General features: G+C 44.0%; 1 protein-coding gene across 15 annotated transcripts in view; it reads left to right on the top strand.

Annotated features, from left to right (window-relative positions):
* Positions 1-22,400, top strand: part of TENM2 (teneurin transmembrane protein 2) — a 1,394,962-nt gene that overhangs the window by 1,209,754 nt on the left and 162,808 nt on the right. For 12 of the 15 annotated variants that reach the window (XM_027545724.1, XM_027545731.1, XM_027545730.1 and 9 more), the window contains 3 exons: positions 13,542-13,736; positions 19,804-20,004; positions 21,732-21,944. In XM_027545724.1, the coding sequence (XP_027401525.1) occupies positions 13,542-13,736; positions 19,804-20,004; positions 21,732-21,944 (609 nt within the window). The remainder of the gene's footprint in view (positions 1-13,541; positions 13,737-19,803; positions 20,005-21,731; positions 21,945-22,400) is intronic. The other 3 variants (XM_027545726.1, XM_027545729.1, XM_027545734.1) reach the window with 2 other exon arrangements.

Below are 22,400 nucleotides of genomic sequence, written 5' to 3'. Positions count from 1 at the left end.
TCTAACTGTTGCTTCCTGACCTGCATACAGGTTTCTCAAGAGGCAGGTCAGATAGTCTGGTATTCCTGTCTCTTGAAGAATTTCCCACAGTTTATTGTGATCCACACAGTCAAAGGCTTTGACATAGTCAATAAAGCAGAAATAGATGTTTTTCTGGAACTCTTGCTTTTTCGATGATCCAATGGGTGTTGGCAATTTGATCTCTGGTTCCTCTGCCTTATCTAAATCCAGCTTGAACATCTGGAAGTTCACAGTTACATATTGTTGAAACCTGGCTTGGAGAATTTTGAGCATTACTTTACTAGCGTGTGAGATGAGTACAATTGTGCAGTAGTTTGAGCTTTCTTTGGCATTGCCTATCTTTGGGATTGGAATGAAAACTGACTTTTTCCAGTCCTGTGCCACTGCTGAGTTTTCCAAATTTGCTGGCATATTGAGTGCAGCACTTTCACAGCATCATCTTTTAGGATTTGAAATAGCTCAACTGGAATTCCATCACCTCCACTAGGTTTGTTCATAGTGATGCTTCCTAAGGCCCGATTGACTTCACATTCTAGGATGTCTGGCTGTACCCACTACCCAATCCCTCTTGGCCAAGTTCTAGCACTAAAGTCAAATCATTGTCATCATCACTGACATGTATTGAGTGCTTATTGTGTGCAGCTACTGCACTAAACAACTGTATAATTAGCTCAATGAATCATTTATTGTCCTATTTTATAGATGATTATCATCCCCTCTTACAGGCAAGGAAAATGAAACACAGAGCAGTTAAGTAACTCGCTCAAGATCACTCAGCTCATAAGTGGTATTGCCAGGATTCAAACCAAACAATCCGGCCTGAACCCTTAACGTTAGACCAGCCGTGAGATGGATTCACCGAAGATGTGAGTGTAGGAAGATGTGCTTGGCACGCAGTTTGTGTAGCAGATATACACTGGGATTTGGATTTGAACCCCAGGAAACCCTCAGGAGAGGAAACTAGGATTTCCTAGGTAGAGAGTGGCAAAGCAGGTATTTGAAACTATACCCATTGTAGAAAATTACTTAACCTCTCTAAGCCTTTGTTGTCGAATCCATAATATGGGGGCAGTAGCAATATTACCTGATGGATTGCTGTGAGAACTAAAAAGTAAATGCATGTCAAGCATGTAGAACCATGCTTGACACGTATTGAATGCTCCATAAGTACTACCCAGCGTTAATCTTCACAAGCCTTGGAAATCACTGTTATCCAGGAGAAACAGAGACTCAGAGAAAGAAAACTACTTGCCCAAGGTCACACTGCAGGCTAGATGTTGATGCCATGTCTGGCTGACTTTGAAACTTGTGACCCTATCTTGGTTTTCCTAACTTGGCAGAAAAATCTCCTAAATGAGGAGCAGTGACCCCTCACTTACTCTAAAACCGTCACAGAAACTCAGCTATCTGGCTCTCCTGGCTGGCTTCATCCGCTCACCTGTTTCCCATTTCCCCATCAGTTCCTCCCACAAGTGGACATCTGCACTCGGGAGGGGAATGATGAGCCCCTTCATCTCCACCAGTGATATAGGGGTCCTCCCCACCACCCCAGAAATGCTCCCCTCGGAGCATCTCTGCCAAGGAAGCCACTTTCCCCTTTCACAGCTGGCTCACCTGTCTCAGATTCCACCTGTCTTTCCTGGAACAAGCACGGATGTTCCTTTAGACCACCTGTTTTTCACACCTGTCTCCCTCTGCCACCCCACCTCCCTCACAATCCCCTGTAATACAGACTGGCCAGGGGCCATGGCTGCTGCCCACAGGAGTCGTTCCACCGCCCAGTGCAGTTCAAGGCTGAATCCCACCTCTCCTTGTTCCTGTCCTTGACCTGAGAAAACGTGCAGAAATTTCTTGGCGGCAAGGACCCAGGAGATGGAGCTTGAAGCCGGGCCCTTGGTTCAGGCTTTGCAGAAAGTGAGTGTCCACACTCAGCAAAGGCACCTTTGGTAAAGTAGTGTAAGAATCTCTGCCCATATTGAACATGAAGTGAATGCCAGGCCCTGTGCAGAGGGTTTAAACAGAATGATCTTGGGTCATCCCCATTTCAGAACTAAGGAAACTGAGACTCAGAGAAGCTAAGGTACTCACCCAGGCGTGGCTTTAGAGCCCTGCTCATCAGGATCACCTGTTAACTCACAGCTTGCTGGGTTCCCCCCAGAGTTTCTGATTCAGTAGGTCTGGGGTGCTAGCATCAGCCTGGGGAACCTGTTCAATATCCAAACCTCCGGCCCCACACCAGACCCTCTGAATCAGAATCTCATTCTCACAGCATCCCCAGATGACTTGGGCGCACATCCAGGTCTGAGTCTGGATGCCGCTGCCCTTGGACTCTGCCCAGATGGCCCAGAGAGCAGGAGCGGCAATATCTCATTTACCTTCCACTCTCCCCAGCTTGCCAGGCAGGGACAGAGGATGCCTGCTGCCTCCGTTTGGAAGCTGCAGTGCCCTTTCTTTGGTGCCCTCCTGCAGAGCCTTGCCTCCAGAACGTGGACACTCCTGCTGGGTGGTACACCACCAAACAGCAATCTCTCCATCAGCCCTCCCCCGAGTCAAGTTACTTCTGAGGCTAAAAAACTTTTTGTTTCCTTTTAAAACTAGATAAGCAGAGCAGACCGAGAAAGCAGAGGGCCTAACCCTAGGGAAACCTGCTGTAGGAATGAGACGTAGAGAGGTGGGAACATACTCTGGTTTTAGGAAAAAAACGTTCCATATTGGGAGATAAACCAGTCTTTAGAGAGGAGGTCAGCCAGGATGGGTGATGGGAAAGAGCGTTTCCCCCTCCCCTGTCTCTTGGTCTTTTTGTTTGTTGGTGTTTGGCCCCGGTGTGGCATGCAGAATCTTAGGATCCCCAACCAGGGATGGAACCTCGGCCCCCTGCTTGGGAGCGTGGAGTCTTTACCATTGGACTGCCAGGGAAGCCCTTCTTGTCTCTTTATGATGTGATAATCTGGAACAATTTTCTCCTAAAAAAAATGATGATAAATCGTACCTATAGATTTCTTACTATGTGCCAGGCATTGTACATAGCACTTCACAGGCATTATCTCATTTCATCCTCTTAAAAACACCACGGGTTAGGTAATCCAACAATTTAGTCCTATTTTGAAGATAAAGAAAATGAGGCTGAAAATAAGGTGTCCAGAGTCACATCACTGGTAAAACCGAAGGGAAATCTGAGCTGTCTAACTCATAAGCCTGCACTGCCTGGTCCTCTTCTATGTACCAGTCAATAAACAGTGAACAAACAGGCCTTCGTGTCTTGGGGGAGCTCCCATGCTTACAGACAACCGGACACCAGTAACTTCCAAGCCCATCTCAATGCCTGAATCACAATAAGAATGAAAAGTTACTTCAGTCTGGATGTGAGCTGCAAAAAAGCTTACTGTGTACTCTGAAAATTTTAAATATTCATTATGTAATTAATGCTGTTCGATCACACACACACACACACACACAGAAAAACGTAGACGTTTTTTAAGAAAGCTTAAGCCCTTATCGATTGAGAACTTTTATAACTCTCAAAATGGAGGCATCCCCATATCTCTACAGGTATTTTAAATGAATTGAATTAATCATAGGCTTAAAAGTCTCTTGCGATCTTCGTTAACTTCCCTGGGTTTAATTAAAACATCTGTGCACTTTTAATTTATCGATTCATCCAACTCATATGTCATGTTTTTAACACACCCCAGCATGCTCTGCATCATTTTTAACCCGATTTCCACTTAACTAAAGCAATTAAATTCACCCCGGATTAATTAAAGCATCCATACTTTCGTGCTTAAGTCAGCGTGTGCTGCTTTCCCCACATGGCTCCTGAATGTCAGAGATCTGACACACCTGATGAGTTTTTCGTCCTTCTGGAAATTCTTCCCTGAATTGCTTCCTTGCTTATTAATGTGCCTTTTGACAGAACGGGAATGAGGAAGTGGGTGCGCCCGAACTTTGGCCCTCTGAGCCAGAGGCTCTGTCAGAAGCATCCTTGGCTTTCCTGTCTTCACAGGGGCTGCTGGTTCTTTCCCCCTAGACTGAGGCCAACTAAAGTGTCTGAGTAATCCAGGCAGGAAGGCGGGGGGCGGCTCCAGTCAGAGACTATCATCGTGAGGAGACTGACCGGTCATGTTTGCATCTATACTTTTGCATGGCTTCTTAGTTCTGCTTTCCATCCTCCTCACTCTTCCTGCAAAAACGGTCCTTTCTTGTCCCACCCGTTTCATAGGAAGGGAAAACTGAGGCACCAAGGTCAACAGGCTTGTCAGCTGGGCATGGTGAGCCAGGGAGCTATTCAGATGGGAGCAAATGAGCCCCCTGGAAGCTAGTTTGAACTTCTGCCCCCCATCCGCTGTGACAGAGCCCGTTTCCCCTCAGCTGTGGCAGCATTGGAAGTTATGTATTTTCAATTTTAAAATTTTTTTTATCGAGAGTTGTATTAATTTCTGCTATACAGCAAAGTAATTCAGTTATATGTATATACATTTTTTTATACTCTTTTCCATTATGGTTTATCATAGGATATTGAGTATAGTTTCTCTGTGCTATATGGTAGGACCTTGTCTTTTATCCATTCTACATATAAAAGTTATAGATTTCTTTAATCTGATAAGTCAAAGATTATTTCTCATTTTTATCTATATTTATTTAATTGCTAGTGAAGTTGAGAACTTTTCATACTTTTATTGGCGATTTTTTTTTTTTCATTGCACTGAGTCTTCGTTGCTGAGCCTGGGCTTTGTCTAGCTGTGGAGAGTTGGGGCTACTCTTCATTGCAGCACATGGGCCTCTCGTCGTGCCGGCTTCTCTTATTGTGGAGCACAGGCTCTTGGCACAAGGGCTTCAGTAGTTGTAGCACACAGGTTCCGTAGTGGCAGTTCCTGGGCTCTAGACCACACGCTCAGTAGTCGTTGCCCACAGGCTTAGTTGCTCTGTGGCATGTGGGATCTTCCTGGAACAGGGATCAAACCTGTATCCGCTACTTTAGCAGATAGATTCTTAGCCACTGCACCACCAGGGAAATCCTTATTGGCAGTTTATGTTTATATTTATCTGTCCTTTGCCCAGGTTTTCATTTGTTTGTCTCTCTTTATTGATTTGTAAGAGTTCCTTTTGTATTTCATATGCCAAGCTTTATTCTGTAAAATGTTAGAAAATATATTTCCCCAGTGTTTCCTCAGTTGTCGTGTTATTCAGTTGCAACTCTTTGCAACCCCATGGACTGCAGCACACCAGGCTTCCATGTCCTTCACCATCTCCCAGAGCCTGCTCAAACTCATGTCGAATGAATCAGTGATTCCATCCAACCATCTCATCCTTTGTTGCCCTCTTCTCCTCCTGCCCTCAGTCTTTCCCAGAATCAGGGTCTTTTCCAGTGAGTTGGCTCTTCGCATCAGGTGGCCAAAGTATTGGAATTTCAGCATCAGCACCAGTCCTTCCAATGAATATTTGGGGTTGATTCACTTTAGGATGGACTGGTTTGATCTCCTTGCAGTCCAAGGGACTCTCAAGAGTCTTCTCCAACACCACAGTTCAAAAGCGTCAATTCTGCAGCACTCAGCTTTCTTTACAGTCCAACTCTCACATCCATACATGACTACTGGAAAAACCATAGCTTTGACTAGATGGACCTTTGCTGGCCAAGTGATGGCTCTGCTTTTTAATACACTGTCCAGGTTTATCATAGCTTTTTTTCCAAGGAGCAACCGTCTTCTAATTTTATGACTACAGTCACCATCCGCAGTGATTTTGGAGCCCCAGAAAATAAAGTCAGTCACTGTTTGCATTGTTTCCCCACCTGTTTGCCATGAAGTGATTGAACCGAATGCCATGACCTTAGTTTTTTGAATGTTGAGTTTTAAGCCAGCTTTTTCACTCTCCTCTTTCACCTTCATCAAGAGGCTTTTTAATCCCTCTTCACTTTCTCCCATAGGGTGGTGTTATTTGCATATCTGAAGTTATTGATATTTCTCCCAGAAATCTTGATTCCAGCTTGTGCTTCATCCAGCCCAGAATTCCACATGATGTACTCTGCATATAAGTTAAATAAGCAGGGTGACAATATACAGCCTTGACGTACTCCTTTCCCAACTTGGAACTGGTCCATTGTTCCTTATCTGGTTCTATCACTTCTTGACTTCCATACAGGTTTCTCAGGAGACATCTTTTTAAGAATTTTCCACAGTTTGTTGTGATCCACACACTCAAAGGCTTTAGTGTAGTCAATGATGCAGAAGTAGATGTTTTTCTGGAATTTTCTTGCTTTTTCTATGATACAACAGATATTGGCAATTTGATCTCTGGTTCCTCTGCCTTTTCTAAACCCAGCTTGTACATCTGGAAGTTCTCAGTTCATGTATTGTTGAATCCTAGCTCAAAGGATTTTGAACATTACCTTGCTAGCATGTGAAATGAGCACAATTGTGTGTTAGTTTGAACATTTTTTTTGGCATTACCTTTCTTTGAGATTGGAATGAAACCTAACCTTTTCCAGTCCTGTGGCCACGCTGAGTTTTCCAAATTTGCTGGCATATTGAGTGCAGCACTTTCACAGCGTCATCTTTTAGGATTTGAAATAGCTCAACTGGAATTCCATCACCTCCACTAGGTTTGTTCATAGTGATGCTTCTAAGGCTCACTTGACCTCACATTCCGGGATGTCTGGCTGTAGATGAGTGACCACATCATCATGGTTACCTAGGTCATTAAGACCTTTTTGGTATAGTTTTTCTGTGTATTCTTGCCACCTCTTCTTAATCTCTTCTGCTCCTGTTAGGTCGATACTATTCCTGTCCTGTACTGTGCCCATCTTTGCATAAAATTTTCCCTTGGTATCTCCAGTTTTCTTAAAGAGACCTCTAGTTGTTCCCATTCTATTGTTTCCCTCTATTTCTTTGCATTGTTCACTTAAGAAGGCTTTCTTATCTCTTCTCGCTATTCTTTGGAACTCTGCATTCGTATCAGTGTACTTTTCTCAAAGCTGATCTTCTTGGTCCCTCGAATTTATCTTTTTTATATATCCCATTCACAAGAAAATGAAATTAGTCTTCAGTATTTTTTCAAATACTGTGTCGGTCTTTTTTCTTATTTGGATCTTTAATCTGTATCAAATTTATGGTGTGTAATAGAGGTCAGACTTTATTGACTATCAAATAGATTGTCACCTGCAGGAGCCCAGAAATAATGGAAACTTGCCTTTCCTGACTTCAGCTCAGCACCAAACTGTGTCCACAATCTCTAAAGACAACGGGACACCTCTTTTGGTTTCAATGACACTGAACTTTGTCTCCCCTCCATGACCCAAAATATTAATATTATATCCTTAATTGCCTCAGAGGACTCGAGGCATCTTTATTTCTCTGTCCTTTTTTCCTACCACCTAAGCCAGCTACTCGCATATATTAGGTTGTTCGTAAGTGTTTATTGACTAACTGGGATGTGAGGCAACCAATTGTTAGTACAGTTTTGACAATTTCTCGGAGTCCTAGGCTCAAGTAGTCTCCAGTCTTTTTTCCAGAGAAATGTTCAATCAGATTTCATATCAATTTTAAAAGACACATTATTTGTTTTTTCAAATTTAAGTCTAATTGGTTTACCATGTTATGTTAATTTCTGCTGTACAACAAAGTGACTCATTTATACATTCTTTTTCATATTCTTTTCCACTATGGTTTATCATAGGATATTGAATATAGATACATGTGCTATATACAATAGGACCTTGGTGCTTATCCATTCTGTATATAATAGTCTGCAACTGCTGATCCCAAACTCCCAGTCCTTCCCTTCCCCACCCACCCCCTTGGCACCCACAAGTCTGTTTCTGATTTGTAAATAAGTTTATTTGTGTTGTATTTTAGACTCCACATGTAAGCGACATCATGTGGTATTTGTCTTTCTCTTTCTGACTTACTTCACTGAGTATAATAATCTCTAGGTCCATCCTGCTGTGAATGGCATTAATTCATTCTTTTTTATGGCTGAGTAGTGTTCTGTTGTATATATGTATATATTGTATATATGTATGCATGTCTATCTTTATCCATTCATCTGTTGATGGCATTTCGGTTGTCTCCATGTCTTGACTCTAGTAAATAGCGCAAGCGCTGCTATGGACATTGGGGCGCGTGTACCTTTTCAAATTGTAGTTTTGTCTGGATATATGCCCGGGGATGGAATTGCAGAATCATATGGAACCCTGTTTTTAAAAAGACACTTTATTTGAAAAATCCCTCCAACATCTAGCCCAGCCTGCAGATGCCTCGTCAAGATGCAGGCGTGCTCCCTGTGTGTCTGGCTGACTGGCCCTCTTCAACCCCCTCTGTCTTCTCTCCAGCTGCTCGCTGTACTGCAAGCCCCAAAGAAATGGCACCCATTTCACTTAAAGCAGCAGACATGCCTGACTTGTCCTGTTACTTCCCAATGAGTAAATAACATGGATAATTCATTTCATCCTTTATGGAGAACTTTAGGGCGGCGAGGGGAAAGCTCCAGCTTGATCACTAAAATGAGTTTTACACCATTTAGGTGAATCTAAATTGTGTCATAATTTTGTCATCAGCCTATAACTTGTCAGTCATTAGTGGCAGCAGTAATTTATTTTTCTTCTGCACAAGTCTTAGAGCTTCCACTTACTAGATTTACTAAAACAGAAATAGCCACTTTATGCAAACGTTTTAATTAATTTTAAATAGAAGCTTGGATGTATAGTACCATGCTCCTTTAAAGCCTTAGGAAGAGGGAAGAGAGACAGGGACATAAAACTTTCCACTGTGGTTCCAGAACCACCTCCCACCCACAAGCAGGGGAAGAACAAGATGAGATCTTTCTGTTAGTATTATTTGGAGCTGTGGTGGTGGTGGTGGTGGTATGTGTGCCTTTGAGACCTGGGAGTCAGTGTGGTCACTCAGTTTGGAATGTCACAGGGAACATCGATTGATTTCTACTCCAGGTGTCAGCTACTGTTTTGAGTCCTCAAAGATCTTCGCACACGTACTGCTCCCAGCGACTCAAAGAGACGGGTTTTTTGTGGGGAGTGTGGGTCTCAGAGAAGTTTGGTAATCTTGTCAAAATCCCACAGCTGGTAAGTGATGGGTGAGGATTTGAACCCACGTCTTTCTGGCAGCAAAAGCGTTGTTCTTTCCACTTAACTGTTCCATATCACTTGCAGGCAGGTGGAGCAGAAATATTTGTCCTATCACTTGCAGGCAGGTGGAGCAGAAATATTTGTCCTATCACTTGCAGGCAGGTGGAGCAGAAATATTTGTCCTATCACTTGCTATAAAAAAAAAAATCTTGTAGAATTAGTGAGAGTAAAACTAGTAAGAAAAGTTAGTAATGCAGAAGGAGGTCCCTACTTCATGTGCAGCCTTCCAGGTGAGGATCAGGCTGAGCCTTCCATACTGGGGTGCTCTGGGTTGAATTATGTCTGAGGATGAGTCAGTTACCCTGAGGGAAGGAGTTCTCTCTGATGCAGGTCAACAGTGACTACCAGAGGGGGCTCATCTGGCATTTGCACTCTGTCCCATGGCAAATGGGTTATTAGAGAGCTTCATGCTTCTTTAGCCTGCCTTCTATTTTTTTTTTTTTTCATGTAACATCAGTGGAGCCTGTCAAGTGTCCTGCTTTCTGAAGAACATCACAGTGTTTTGCATTTTTTACCACCCTCCTGGTGAGCATGCAGCAAACATGTTGAAGGAAGGCTGCTTTTAGAATGTAGAGAACTCTCTGACCTGACTGTTCTCCCTTTTTTTCTCCCTGAGAAATGTAAGTAGGTCACATTTTAAACCAGGCACCTGGTTTTAAATAAATCCATGCTTACATTCTAGAGAATCCAATGTTTTTCCACCACCTTAGAGTTTTTGCAAAAGAGAAGCTGTTTCAATATGAAATAAGAAAATAATCCTAACTTTATTTTTCAATTGATAAAGACAATAATTTTTTCCTCTTTGCTTCTTACCCTCTTCCACCTTTGGGGTGGAAGGAATGTCCAGTGGAAGCCCATTGGTGGTGATTTAATGTAACTTTCTCTGCCATCCAGAACTAGTCTAATATATAACCCTCAGGTCAGAAACAGCCCTTGGAAGCTCATCCCACTAGATACTCACACTTCTCACTCTTTTCCCTCTTGAGTGTGCATGGGTGGCGGGGGGTAAGAAATGGTGCTTATTCAAGTTTTCCCACCAGGAGATATCTTCAGTGTTACCTAGATCAGAAAGGGCAACTGAGTTTTCTCTTCTCCTCCTGCTCCCAAGTCCCAGCCAGGGCCGCTACCTTGAAGGTTTTCAGGCTTTTTCTAGACTCGGGAGAGCAAAATGCTTTGATTCGTCTCTGCAGAGGTGCAGGAAGGGAGAATAGTGGCCCATGGGCACTCAACGGCCATCCCTGACCTAGAGCTTAGCGTGAGTGTATCCTGGGGCACTGACATGGAACCAGTGTACTTTGTCCTGGAAGCCCTCTGCAAACTTTGAGAAGCCCATCATTTCTCATACTTGTTCATATTAACACAGTCTCTAATTTTGAATCTTGGGTTCCCTGATATAAAACTCTTCCCTCTACTCTCTCTCAGACAGTCAGCATGGGTAGAAACTCTATGGGTCTCTCCACTCAAGTCTCTTGGAATAGAAGGCAAGTTCTCAATATTTAGAGAGATTTTATCTAAATTTAACATGTAACTTTGATGTTCTCACTTTTGAACTCATTCTTCTTTTCTGGTATTAATAGAGTCATAAGGATAAGAATTCTACTGGAAATGGCCATTTTTTTTTCCACTTATTCTACTACAAAGCATTTGTTGGGCAGGGGAGGAAATAACCCCTCCGTCGTATGTCAACTGTTGCGATGTTTTTGTTTCACATCAGTTTATAATTAAGGTCAATTACCATCAACACACCCTTCCCCAGAAAAAAGGCATTGTATGTACAACATGAGGTCCATTCTAGAAATTGTTCTTTCCACACCTTTCATAAATGGCCATGTAGTGCTTGCCCACACCCCCACAACTTGGGAATCCCTGAATGAATCAAGAACATAATAGAAATATTTACTCAAGCAAGCTAACATTGATGAATGTAGCACTAGAAGGAAATCAACACTGATAACCACAATCTTGTCCTTCTGTAGTTTACTATATCTTTGGGAAATTAAACACTCACAGAAGGAGAATGAATTACTATAAAAAATAAACAACATGACAACAAAGGGGGATTGATAAGGTGAGTGGGGCCATTATTATGGAGTGATCTAATTAGATAATGGAATCACATCAGGGGATGGGGAGACCATTCCAGTTGTACACACATATGTGACTGCAGAATTCTTGGAGCCACGGCATCACAAATCGCAGGTAAACCAGGAATCACTAAAAATACCTCTGTAGGTCATTTCTGAAGGTCTCTAGATGCCAGTTCCATAACCTGGAACAGTGTCCTCATTTTAGGCTCACACTAAAAGCCAGGTTCTTCTAAGAGATTCTTGTCCACAGAAGTAGATATAATGATATGGTCATCGGATTAAATCCACCCATTTCTGTCCATTTTAGTTCACTGATTCCTAAGATGTCGATACATTCACTCTTGCCATCTCCTGCTTGACCACATCCAATTTACCTTGATTCATAGACCTGACGTTCCAAGTTCCTATGCAGTATTGTTCCTTATGGCATTGGACTTTACTTTTAGCACCAGGCACATCCTCAACTGGGCGTCATTTCCACTTTGGCATCTTCATTTCCACTGAAGCATCTTCATTCTTTTTGGAGCCATTAGTAATTGCCCTCCACTCTTCCCCAGTAGCATATCGCACACCTTCTGACTTGGGAGGCTCATCTTCTGGTGTCATATCTTTTTGCCTTTTTATACTATTCATGGGGTTCTCGCAGCAAGAATAGTGGAGTAGTTTGCCATTCCCTCCTCTAGAAGGCAAAAGAAGAAGGGGGTGGCAAAGAATGAGATGGTTAGATAGTGTCACCAGTTCAATGGACATGAATTTGAGCAAACTCCTGGAGATAGTGAAGGACAAGGAAGCCTGGCGTGCTGCAGTCCACGGGGTCACGAAGAGTCGGACACAACTTAATGACTGAACAACAGAAGGCAGGTTGGAAATTCAGATTCTTTACAAACTGATCCTGAAGTGCAAAGCCCAAAGCCTGAAGTTGACCACTAAAATCCCACTCTTAATGACCTCCAAAGGAACAGTATCAGCATAATTGAAGCCAAACTGGTGAGAATTGTTGATAATTCATACCAGGCTATCCCCTCTGATTGTCAGCCTTCTTCCTCTCAACAGATGAAAGAGGGTCCCTGCTAGAGAACTGCTAGAGATTTCCTGTCTTTAGCCTGCCCTCCAGTCCTTTTTTTTTTTTTTTTTTTTTAAGGCCAGGCATCTTTCCTCTTTATTCTTTATCACACATTACCCTTTGGGGTCGGCAGTTATTTCTTTGTGGTCTAGATAAGGAAAGTGAAGCATAGAGAGGTTGTGTCTCAACACTGGCCCATCCCCTTCCTTTTTAATGAACATAAACTTACCAGGAATAGCAGTTGACTAATCTGAAGGTACAGAGAAGGCAATGGCAACCCACTCTGGTACTCTTGCCTGGAAAATCCCATGGGCGGAGGAGCCTGGTAGGCTACAGTCCATGGGGTCGAAAAGAGTCGGACACGACTGAGCGACTTCACTTTCACTTTTCACTTTCATGCATTGGAGAAGGAAATGGCAACCCACTCCAGTGTTCTTGCCTGGAGAATCCCAGGGACAGGGGAGCCTGGTTGGCTGCCGTCTATGGGGTCACACAGGGTCAGACACGACTGAAGCGACTTAGCAGCAGCAGCAATCTGAAGGTAAAATATTCAGCAAAATGGGTCCCGATCCCCCTTACCAACAACAGCAACAATACTTGCTTGTCCTTGGGTCTTAGTTAAGGGCACAGCTTAAGAGGTGAGGCAACCTGATTTCCCATGGGGCCCCCTACTGTTGAGTTTTGTGATTTCAGCAAAGTTCTTTCCCCAGTCTGAGCTTCCCCTATAAAATGGGATTGTGATTCTAACTCCACCTCACTGGGTGGTAATGACGATTCAGCAGTAAATTGTACCTAAAGCATCTTATGCCATGCCCAGAGTATAATAAGCATTCAGTTGATGGTAACTGCTTTTATTAGTAGCATTTTAAAATTAATTTTTATTGGAGTATAGTTGACTTACAATGTTCTGTTAGTTTCTGCTGTACAGCAAAGTGAATCAGTTATACATATGTCCACTCATGTTTAGATTTTTTCCCCATGTAGATCATTACAGAGTATTGAGTAGAGTCCCCTGTGCTATACGGCAGATTCTTATTAGTGATCATTAGTAGCATTTCTGTGGTGGTGGTGATTGTTTATTTGAAAATTGCTCTGCCAAGTCCATGGCCCAAGTCCCCAGCTCAGAGCAGTACAGGCAGAGCTGAGATGCCCAGCGGGCTCTGCCTTCTTAGACTGACACAGTTCTTCAAGCTCTGGACCCCCTGACCTGGTGCTCTGTCTTCGCTCTTTGCAGCCGCCTGCCCCGTGCTGTGCAGCGGGAATGGACAGTACTCTAAAGGGACGTGCCAGTGCTACAGCGGCTGGAAAGGCGCAGAGTGCGACGTGCCCTTGAATCAGTGCATTGATCCTTCCTGCGGGGGCCACGGCTCCTGCATTGATGGCAACTGCGTCTGCTCAGCCGGCTACAAGGGCGAGCACTGCGAGGAAGGTAAGCCCAAGGGCTGGGCTGGTGTCTGCAGGTCTGGACCTATGCTGATGAGCCTAGTCCTGGCTCCCTGTTTTGCAAAGGAAAGAAACATTTTACATTTCAAACCCCTCAGCTTCGATGGACTTCTTAAATTGTAGAACTTTAGAGAGTGAGCTTAAGGGTGGCTCTGAAAGGCATGGTCTGTTTTCCCCTTCTTTATGATAATTAGCTCTTTTTCTCTTTCTCCTTTGTTTTTCTGTCTTCTCTCTCCCTCTACTTCCTTCCCTTCCTGCTCTTTCATTTCCTTTTCCTTCCTTGCCCTTCCCCTCTTCTCTTTTCTTCTGCTTTATTTAAAGCTCTCTACATTGAGAATTATGCTATGCATTAAGAACAAACAAGAATCCTTAATTCTCCTCCCTTCCCCAAAGCTTTAAAAAAAAAAAAAAAACTGTTCCTGGTAATCTCAGATATGTATATGTCTGTGTAAATATTTCTGCCAAAATTCATATTCATAAAAGACAGTCAGGCTTGAGAGACAGTGGGTACCCATGTCGTTTAGAGACACCATGTAGAGCAAACGATCCTGGTTACCTACAGTCACAGAGACAGAGGAGAGAGGGTGTGCAGTGAGAAAGCTGGGATTTGATGAGTCCTGAGGAGCTCACCCTATGCTTTGAAGTGGCCTCTAGCACATGGCGGGGGAGAGGGGAAATCAGAGGATGTAATCAGCTAAATCCAGTTTGACGAAACATGATCAGAGATCAGGCTTAGAGATTGAAAAAGGGAGGTTTGGAGGAGAAAATGCAGGAATACAGGTAAAGAGCTCCCCTCTGGAGGTGTTCAGAAACAAGCTCTAAGTCGTCCTCGTTACTCCAGTTGGTGCTTATAAAAGTCATTTCGTAGCCAAGTGTTGGGACCTGTATGGCAATGGAACTCAGCCAAGCTGCCTGTCAGCCTTCCCCTCTGTGTTTGCCCTTCCAGACTATGGGCTCTAGTTGGCCACCTATTGCATCTTCCCATATAAAGAATCAACCCCAAGTGGTAGGAAGGTAAAAAACCCTTCTTCTCAGAACCTCACCTGCTCCTCAGCCTTTGCATTGGAAGTCTTCAGCATCTTTCCACTCAGTCCATCTCCCAGCAAAATGTCCCCATGCAACCCAAATGGCTGTTTCTCTCCCATCCTCCCAGTGGAAAAAATCAGCATCCACTCGCCCAACAAACTAAGGGGAGGAATGAAGCCCATTACCTCCCCCATAGGAAACAGCTTGAGATGACCACCCAGGATGTCTCCCCGGAAAAGATCCTTGAATGTCAGGCACCCATGTACTCTCCCAGCGTCTCACTGCCAAGCTGATTAAGAATGGACCTCAGATGCCACGAGGTTCTTAGATGCAAGTGGATCTGTTCTTTCATCCTGTTATTTCACAGATCTCTGGGTTTTTGTACAAACGCACGAACCATTACAGCCCTCACTACAGAGGAATGACAATGGCTTACCCTTAGAAACACATACAAAAGCTCGCCTTGTAACATCTCCCACTTCATGGTTTTTAGAACTATTTCCACGAGGCTCTGCTTCCGTGACAGTATTCTAAGATTTTCCAATACATCAGTGCTGGTGCCCTTAGTGGGACCCAGAAGTGTGACCCCCCGCCCCAGGTCATCACTTACTCAACTCTCTCTCTCTTTTTTCTTCTGTTATAAAAAGTAGGCTTCCTCCCTCTGTCTGCATCATAAAACCAAACTGGGAGTTTGGATGGAGGAAGTGCTGATTTAATAAAAAGGTCAAAGTTCTTAAAGATAAATGGACTGCAGGAGGCAAAGCTTCATTTTGTGAAAACATGGGAGAAGCCAATAATATGACAAGAAAGGTTAAAACGACCTTTTGCATACATCATTTGGCAAGAGGGTAGTGATAGAACCATGGCATTGCCCGTCTTAGAATTTTTTCTGTCCAGGAAGGCTTGTGTATATCTGTATGAGTGGAATTTCAAGTAATTTCTCAACGTTCTCACTGTCCCAGTTGGTCTTATTTAAATGTTTGGAATGAATTAAACATCCAACAAAACAAGGAAGTCACGTGGATCATTATGAGAGGATGACGTTTCCTCTATTGATTTCTGCTGCCCCAAAAGAATGAACCGAAATGATTCATATGCTGTTTTCAAAACAGGAAATGGAATCAGAAAGCCTGGATCAGCACTTTTTCTTCCATTTAGCTTTTTTTTTCTTTGATATTCATCATAGCCATAACGTTCAAACAATTTACCTGAAATGGCCATGGCAACGAAATCAATAGCTGCCATCCTCTGTTTTTGCTGCCTAAACGTTGTTGTACTATTAACAAATTTGCACAAGAAAACGAAAGGACAGATTCGTGAGGCTTCACTCAATGATATCTGGGGGAGTGGGAAGGTGACGAGAGAGGAATTGACATATTAGTTTCAGTCAGCCATGTTTTCATGTCAGTTTCATGGTTGAGTCATTTTTCAATGACATTTAACTTCATAAATGTAATTCATGGTTCTTCAGGGGTTTATAGTACATATTGTTTGTAAAACTCCTTGACCTCCTTTTTTATCCTTAGGGATAAAAATTGCATTCACAATCCTTTTTTGTCAAACCTACAGAGGGCCCAAGACTAAATGAGTTCTAATGATTTCAGCTGCCAAGGGGCTGGCGGTATAAGGCACATGGTACTTAGCTGGTAAAGGCCACTGTCCCCCTTTTAAGTATAACACTGTTTCTATTTATAAAGCTTCGTAAAATGCCAGCCTCCCTCCTGCCTGCTGAAGACTCTAAGGACGTGACCACAAGACCACCTTATGAAATTGGAACCAAATTTAAAATTCTCAGTGAAACTATGCCCCTTAAAGTCTGAATTTAGTTATTCTATCGGCTGCTGTAATTATGTAGCACAAAGGGCATATTTACTGGTCTCAATGACCAGAGAAAGGGTTATCTCCCATTTCTAGATACAACAAATGGTTCTTTTGATGACATTCCACTCCAAGGCTAATAAATCTCAGTGGATTTTCCTCCTTCCTCCACACTGTAATTCAGGATAGAGCAGAGAAAACTAATTTAAATCTGGAAGAAAAGTGCCATTTTCTTTCTTTCTTTTTTTTTTTGGTATATTACTTTTTATGTCATCCTTTTAAGAAAATGATCATATTACAGTTTTTTCAGTTTTTTGAAAGCTCCTAGCTCTTGGCACCTCACCAAACATTTTAAGTGGCTAATTATAGATGGGGAGTCATTATTGAGGCGCAAAGCACACGAGGTATTTTCATGTACTTGTTGCTTTCTCTATGTCCGAAATGAGGACAGAACTTTGGGGTTTTCTTTTATGAAAAGAATATGGACAAGATTGATGCTTAATGAGTGAGTTCATATTTTGCAGATTCCAAGTTGCACTACATTCTTCCCCAAAGAAAGATGTTGTTGGCACCCTTCTGTGCTTCTTGTCAGTTAGTCCTTCACACTGAAAATTTGTCTCATTAACAATAATGCTTACGACGAAGTCTGCCATTCATCCTCTCAGCAGATGTGTATTGAGCATCTACTATATTCCCTTGACTGAGCAAGGCATGAGCTGTCAAGGGCATTGCACAGCCTCTTTGTGAATGTCTTCTGTGTGCTGGAACCTTTCAGTTCATTTACAGCCAGATGTGCTCCACCCGACTGAATGGAGCAAATTAGAAAGTATCAGAAAGGGTTGATGTCGTCAGGAGTAATAGTCCCCAAGAGAATGAATTCAGCCTGAAAGTGGTTGTAACCAGAGCAAGTAACATCATAAACATCTCTAAGTGATAATAAATCACTGAAACGTACCTTTCTGAGACAGTATTCCTGATTGAAAAAAAAAAAATCAGTGGCAGCTTTTGTTTCCTCGTGGCTCAAATAATTTTGAGCTGATTTACATAAATAGTATCTTCCTGAGAAGGTCCAAATGCGATCCTGAGAAACATCTCTTAACACTGAAAATTCTTACTTTTTACCTGAAGGGAGAGGTACTCTTTGGAAGCTTCATGGAATATCATGAATTCAGTTAAATCCAAGTTCCTCGAGTCTGATGTCCCCCAGAATGAAGTAGTTTGGATAATCTAAATCATGCCATATTTGGAGCTGATGTACCATCAGTTTTAAAATAACACCATTACTTTGTATATCATAAGAAAGAAAAAGAGCTACTATACTACAGCAAGCTAGAACCCCATCTGAATGTCACAGTGAGCTATTTAGAGGACAAAAACCTTATTTCAGTCTTGGCACTGGGAAAAGAGAGAAATCAAAATCTTCTCTGAGAATCTGAACTACAAGATGGCACACATTCATACAAGGGACTGAATGACACTATCAACGTGGCCTGAAAAACCTCAAGAAAAGGGTTTAAGTGATCTCAAGCTGGCTGTGCCCCCAGATGATGGCAGAAGCAAATGATTTAATCTATGCCAACAGACCTGATTTCCAAGCTGTTAAAATGAGCGAAATGTATGTCTTAGTCAAATAAGATTATAAGACACCCTCCCTCCATTGCCATGATCCACAAGGCAACATCTAAGCTTCTTGCAAGATCACTATTCACCACTCAGACCCCACAGTGTGCGGTGTTCTTTCCTCCAAATGCCACTGCATCATTTTCTAAGAATACCCAAGGAAGCTGGTCTTCCTTTGAAAAGCTGTGTTTACCTACCTGTAAGCTAAATGGAGAGGGGGCAGGAGGGCTTCCTTGAGGGCTTCCCTGGTGGCTCAGACAGTAAAGAATCTGTCTACAACACAGGGTTCTTGGGTCGGGAAGATCCCCTGGAGATGGGAATGGCTACCCACACCAGTATTCTTGCCTGGAGAATCCCATGGACAGAGGAGCATGAAGGGCTACAGAGTCAGACATGACTGAGTGACTAACACTTGCGCTTCACAAGCTAGATGGATGTCCTAGTTTGGGGTCACATTCTCATACAAAAAGTCCTGTCCTTGACAACTGGCCTTTGCATCTCATTCCTCTCCTCATTCTGAGTTGATTCCAGAGTAATAATCTTCAAGTTACTACTGGGTGTGTATCCACTCTGATTACTGAGATAGCCAAGCAAGCAGACCATGAAACTGGCCAGAACAACAGTGACCAGAATCTGACCATTAATTTGTCTGAGTAACCGTCTGTGGAAAGGTCAGTGACACAGCCAGAGACTGCCCCATCCAGTCCACTCATGACTATGTGTAGGAAGATGACCCCTTTGGGGTCATTTCCATACCCAGCTTCACTTTCTCTGGGCTTCCCTGGTAGTTCAGACAGTAAAGACTCTGCCTTTATGTGAAGGAGAACCAGGTTCGTTCCCTGGGTTGGAAACATCCCCTGGAGAAGGAAATGGCAACCCACTCCAGTATTCTTGCCTGGAGAACCCCGTGGACAGAGAAGCCTGGCAAGTCCATGGGGTCGCAGAGTCGGACACAACTGAACAACAACCACTTTCGCCTCTTCCATCCTGTACATTTACTAACTTCTTGAGTAGATATGTGCTCAGAGAGTGAACACTAATTTTAGACTTATCCTAAGTGAAACTTAATTAGGAAAGTGACTCATGCATGAGTCTCACTGGTTTTCTTTTTCATCTTTTGGTACCATCTGAAGTCAAGTATTAGTGAAGTTAGACTGAGCCTCTCTACTTTTCTTTCCAATAGTGGGTGATGTTTGGGTTTGGTGATGCATTTAAAGATATCACCAGCATTCATGGTCCAGTCTCAGAAGCCCCGATGTGGTTCAGTTAAGATACTATTACTTATAACCTTACAAAGCTCTCAAAGTTGGATGACACAACTCTGTATTCAGTTCCTCTAATTCCTCTTGAGAAATCTCCCTTTTTCCTTTACATTCTCTTCAAGTTTGAGATGTAGTGTTTTAACAAATCAAAAATCTTTCATTCTGTATGGGTCTTCTTCAAAGGGCCGCATAACTCTTACTGGGGCTGCTCCATTTTCTTGCAGGTGGATAGGAACTGGTGAACCACTGGTCTGTTCAGCTCTCAGCTGGTATTTCATGTCCCTGCCCCCATGAGTAATCAGTACTTTTCCCCTCTGTTTTTTTCAGTTGATTGCTTGGATCCTACGTGCTCCAGCCATGGGGTCTGTGTAAATGGAGAATGCCTTTGCAGCCCTGGCTGGGGTGGTCTCAACTGTGAGCTGGCGAGGGTCCAGTGCCCAGACCAGTGTAGTGGGCACGGCACGTACCTCCCAGATACTGGCCTCTGCAGCTGCGATCCCAACTGGATGGGTCCCGACTGCTCCGTCGGTAAGTCCAGAGGTTTCCTCCTCACTTCCCCCAACGCTCACACCCTGTGTTCCTTCCATGAGCCCACAAAGATGGGAATCAACTCTTTGCACTTAGCTTGGGAGGGAGGGACTTTAGTCAGTTGCATAGTACCTTTCTTACTCTGTTCTCAGCCCTGAAGTCTTGGATCCTTCAAGTCTTGGATCCAAACAAACAAATCCACATAGGTTCTTGTGCCTTGTTGGTTTCATCACCACAAATGGATGAGGGGCCCGGGAGGGACGCTTCTATTTGCATTAGTGCTTTCTTATGTACACTCCCTAAAGGTACTAGAAAACAAAACCAAACAATTCAGTCCCAGACAAACTGAATGGAATGTCCTATAAAACAGAAAAGAGGCTCCCTCGGGGTCCTGGGTGAACATGTTATAAAGCTCTGCAATACTCTAGTGACAGGAAAATAATGAAGTTGTACCATACACTTTATTTTCCTAAAATTAAGAGTACATGTCTTCCCTCCCAAGTGACCTTAAAAAGGAACGGTTCAACAGTTCAGGCCAGTCCCCACCTCTCCAAGAACCGTTCCATTCACACTGACAGCACCTATCCAAGCAAGCCATCATCTTTCCGCCCCCTTCCTGTGGGTAGTGAGACAGCTGTCAGATTGGCATGGCAATCAGAAAGGGAACCTATGTGAAGCTTTGCTACAATGGGAAAGAAGTGAATATTTCATTCCAGAAGGAAAAAAAAAAGGAAGATTCCATTAAAATGGGCTATGTTGGGTGTCTTCTCAACCCACTCGTCTCTGGCTTCAGTTCTGAGACTAGTGGCCCAGGACAGGTGCTACAGAGGATGGGGAGGGCGGGGCAGTCCTAGATCCAAGGCCCAGCTGTGCGGCCGACTTGCTGTGTGACTTGGAGTGAGTCACTGACCCTCCTGGTGTGGCTTCCCCTCCCCGGGCCTGATGAGCCATGCCTCCCTCCGTAGTCTGTTGTAAGGATGAGTGTCTGGCTCGTGCTTGTCCTCGAGTGAGAGGTCTGGAACGCCAGAGAGTGCATATCTGTCTGTCTGTCTGCTCCCTAACCACAAAAGACTTTGAGCTCCTTTGAGAAAGAAGCTGTGTAAATGCAGCACAGTTAGAGCGGTCCCGATGGCCACCACAGTGCCATTCCAGGTGACAGCTGGGTCTGCGTCCTCCTGTGTGGATGGAGCTGTTGTGGGGCCCCAACTGGCTTTGGGGCAAGGCAGGCTCTCAACAGGGAAAGACATCCCAGCTGGCCAGGGAGTCAGGCTCCATGGGTATCTTTTCAGGTGGGCACCTCCCAGGGAGCTTTGCCAAACCAGATGGGCAGTCTCTGACCTCTTCCTGGGATGATGTCCCGCCCCAGAACTGTGGTCCTCACATTTCAGCGTGCATCAGAAACACTTGGAAAACATAGTGAAACAAATTTCTGAGTCTCACTCCCTGCATTTCTAAGCTTGGAGGACCAACCAAGGCATAAGAAGTTGCATCTCTACATAGTTCCCAAGTGATGGTTGATGCAGCCAGTCCAGGGGTCTCCCTCTGAGAACACTGCTCTAGAAACTACCTAACCATGAATGAATACCCGGCCAGTGGAGAGACAGGCTGCCCAAGATGACATGGGCCTTGGGCCAGTTCCAGGGACCTGGGCCACGTTTGTGGTCTGGCCTCCCATGGAGGGTTTCACCGGAGGTGGTGTTGAGCTGTAATCATTGTTTTTCTTCCAGAAGTGTGCTCAGTAGACTGTGGCACTCACGGCGTCTGCATCGGGGGAGCCTGCCGCTGTGAAGAGGGCTGGACAGGCGCAGCTTGCGACCAGCGCGTCTGCCACCCCCGCTGCATTGAGCACGGGACCTGTAAAGATGGCAAATGTGAATGCCGAGAGGGCTGGAATGGTGAACACTGCACCATTGGTAGGCAAACGGCAGGCACCGAAACAGGCACATATTGCTTTATTTTCATAAATCGTAGATCTATAGTGATGGTCGTGCGTTGCAACTGGCTGTTCCCTCAGGGACACAATGCTTCCTGCTGCCTCTCAAATCTCCCGGGGGCATAGGGAAGGGAAAAGCATGGTCCAGATTGGAAAAGATTTTCCCTGCTTCCCAGAATTCCAGATTGGGAGGAAAGGGACCAGATTAGATAAGAAAACCCATCCAAATTACTGAGCAGGGGGAGAGAGAAATGCACATGCATGGGAAATTGTCAGGACCTGGAGGTTTTAAGTACCCCACGCAACTGCGGTCTGCAGGTCTCCCCTTTCTGAATATCCTCCCAGCTGGTTGGATCACTGGATCCTGGCTTGGTGGCAACAATGGAACTCACTTCTTGGAGATATGGTTGGATGCAGGCTGGACTCCCAGGTTTCCTGGGTAACCAGGTACCAATTGTAATAA

This window comes from Bos indicus x Bos taurus, chromosome 7, assembly GCF_003369695.1.
Source record: "Bos indicus x Bos taurus breed Angus x Brahman F1 hybrid chromosome 7, Bos_hybrid_MaternalHap_v2.0, whole genome shotgun sequence".
Classification (NCBI taxonomy): Eukaryota; Metazoa; Chordata; class Mammalia; order Artiodactyla; family Bovidae; genus Bos; species Bos indicus x Bos taurus.
This window is presented reverse-complemented; position numbering and strand designations above follow the sequence as displayed.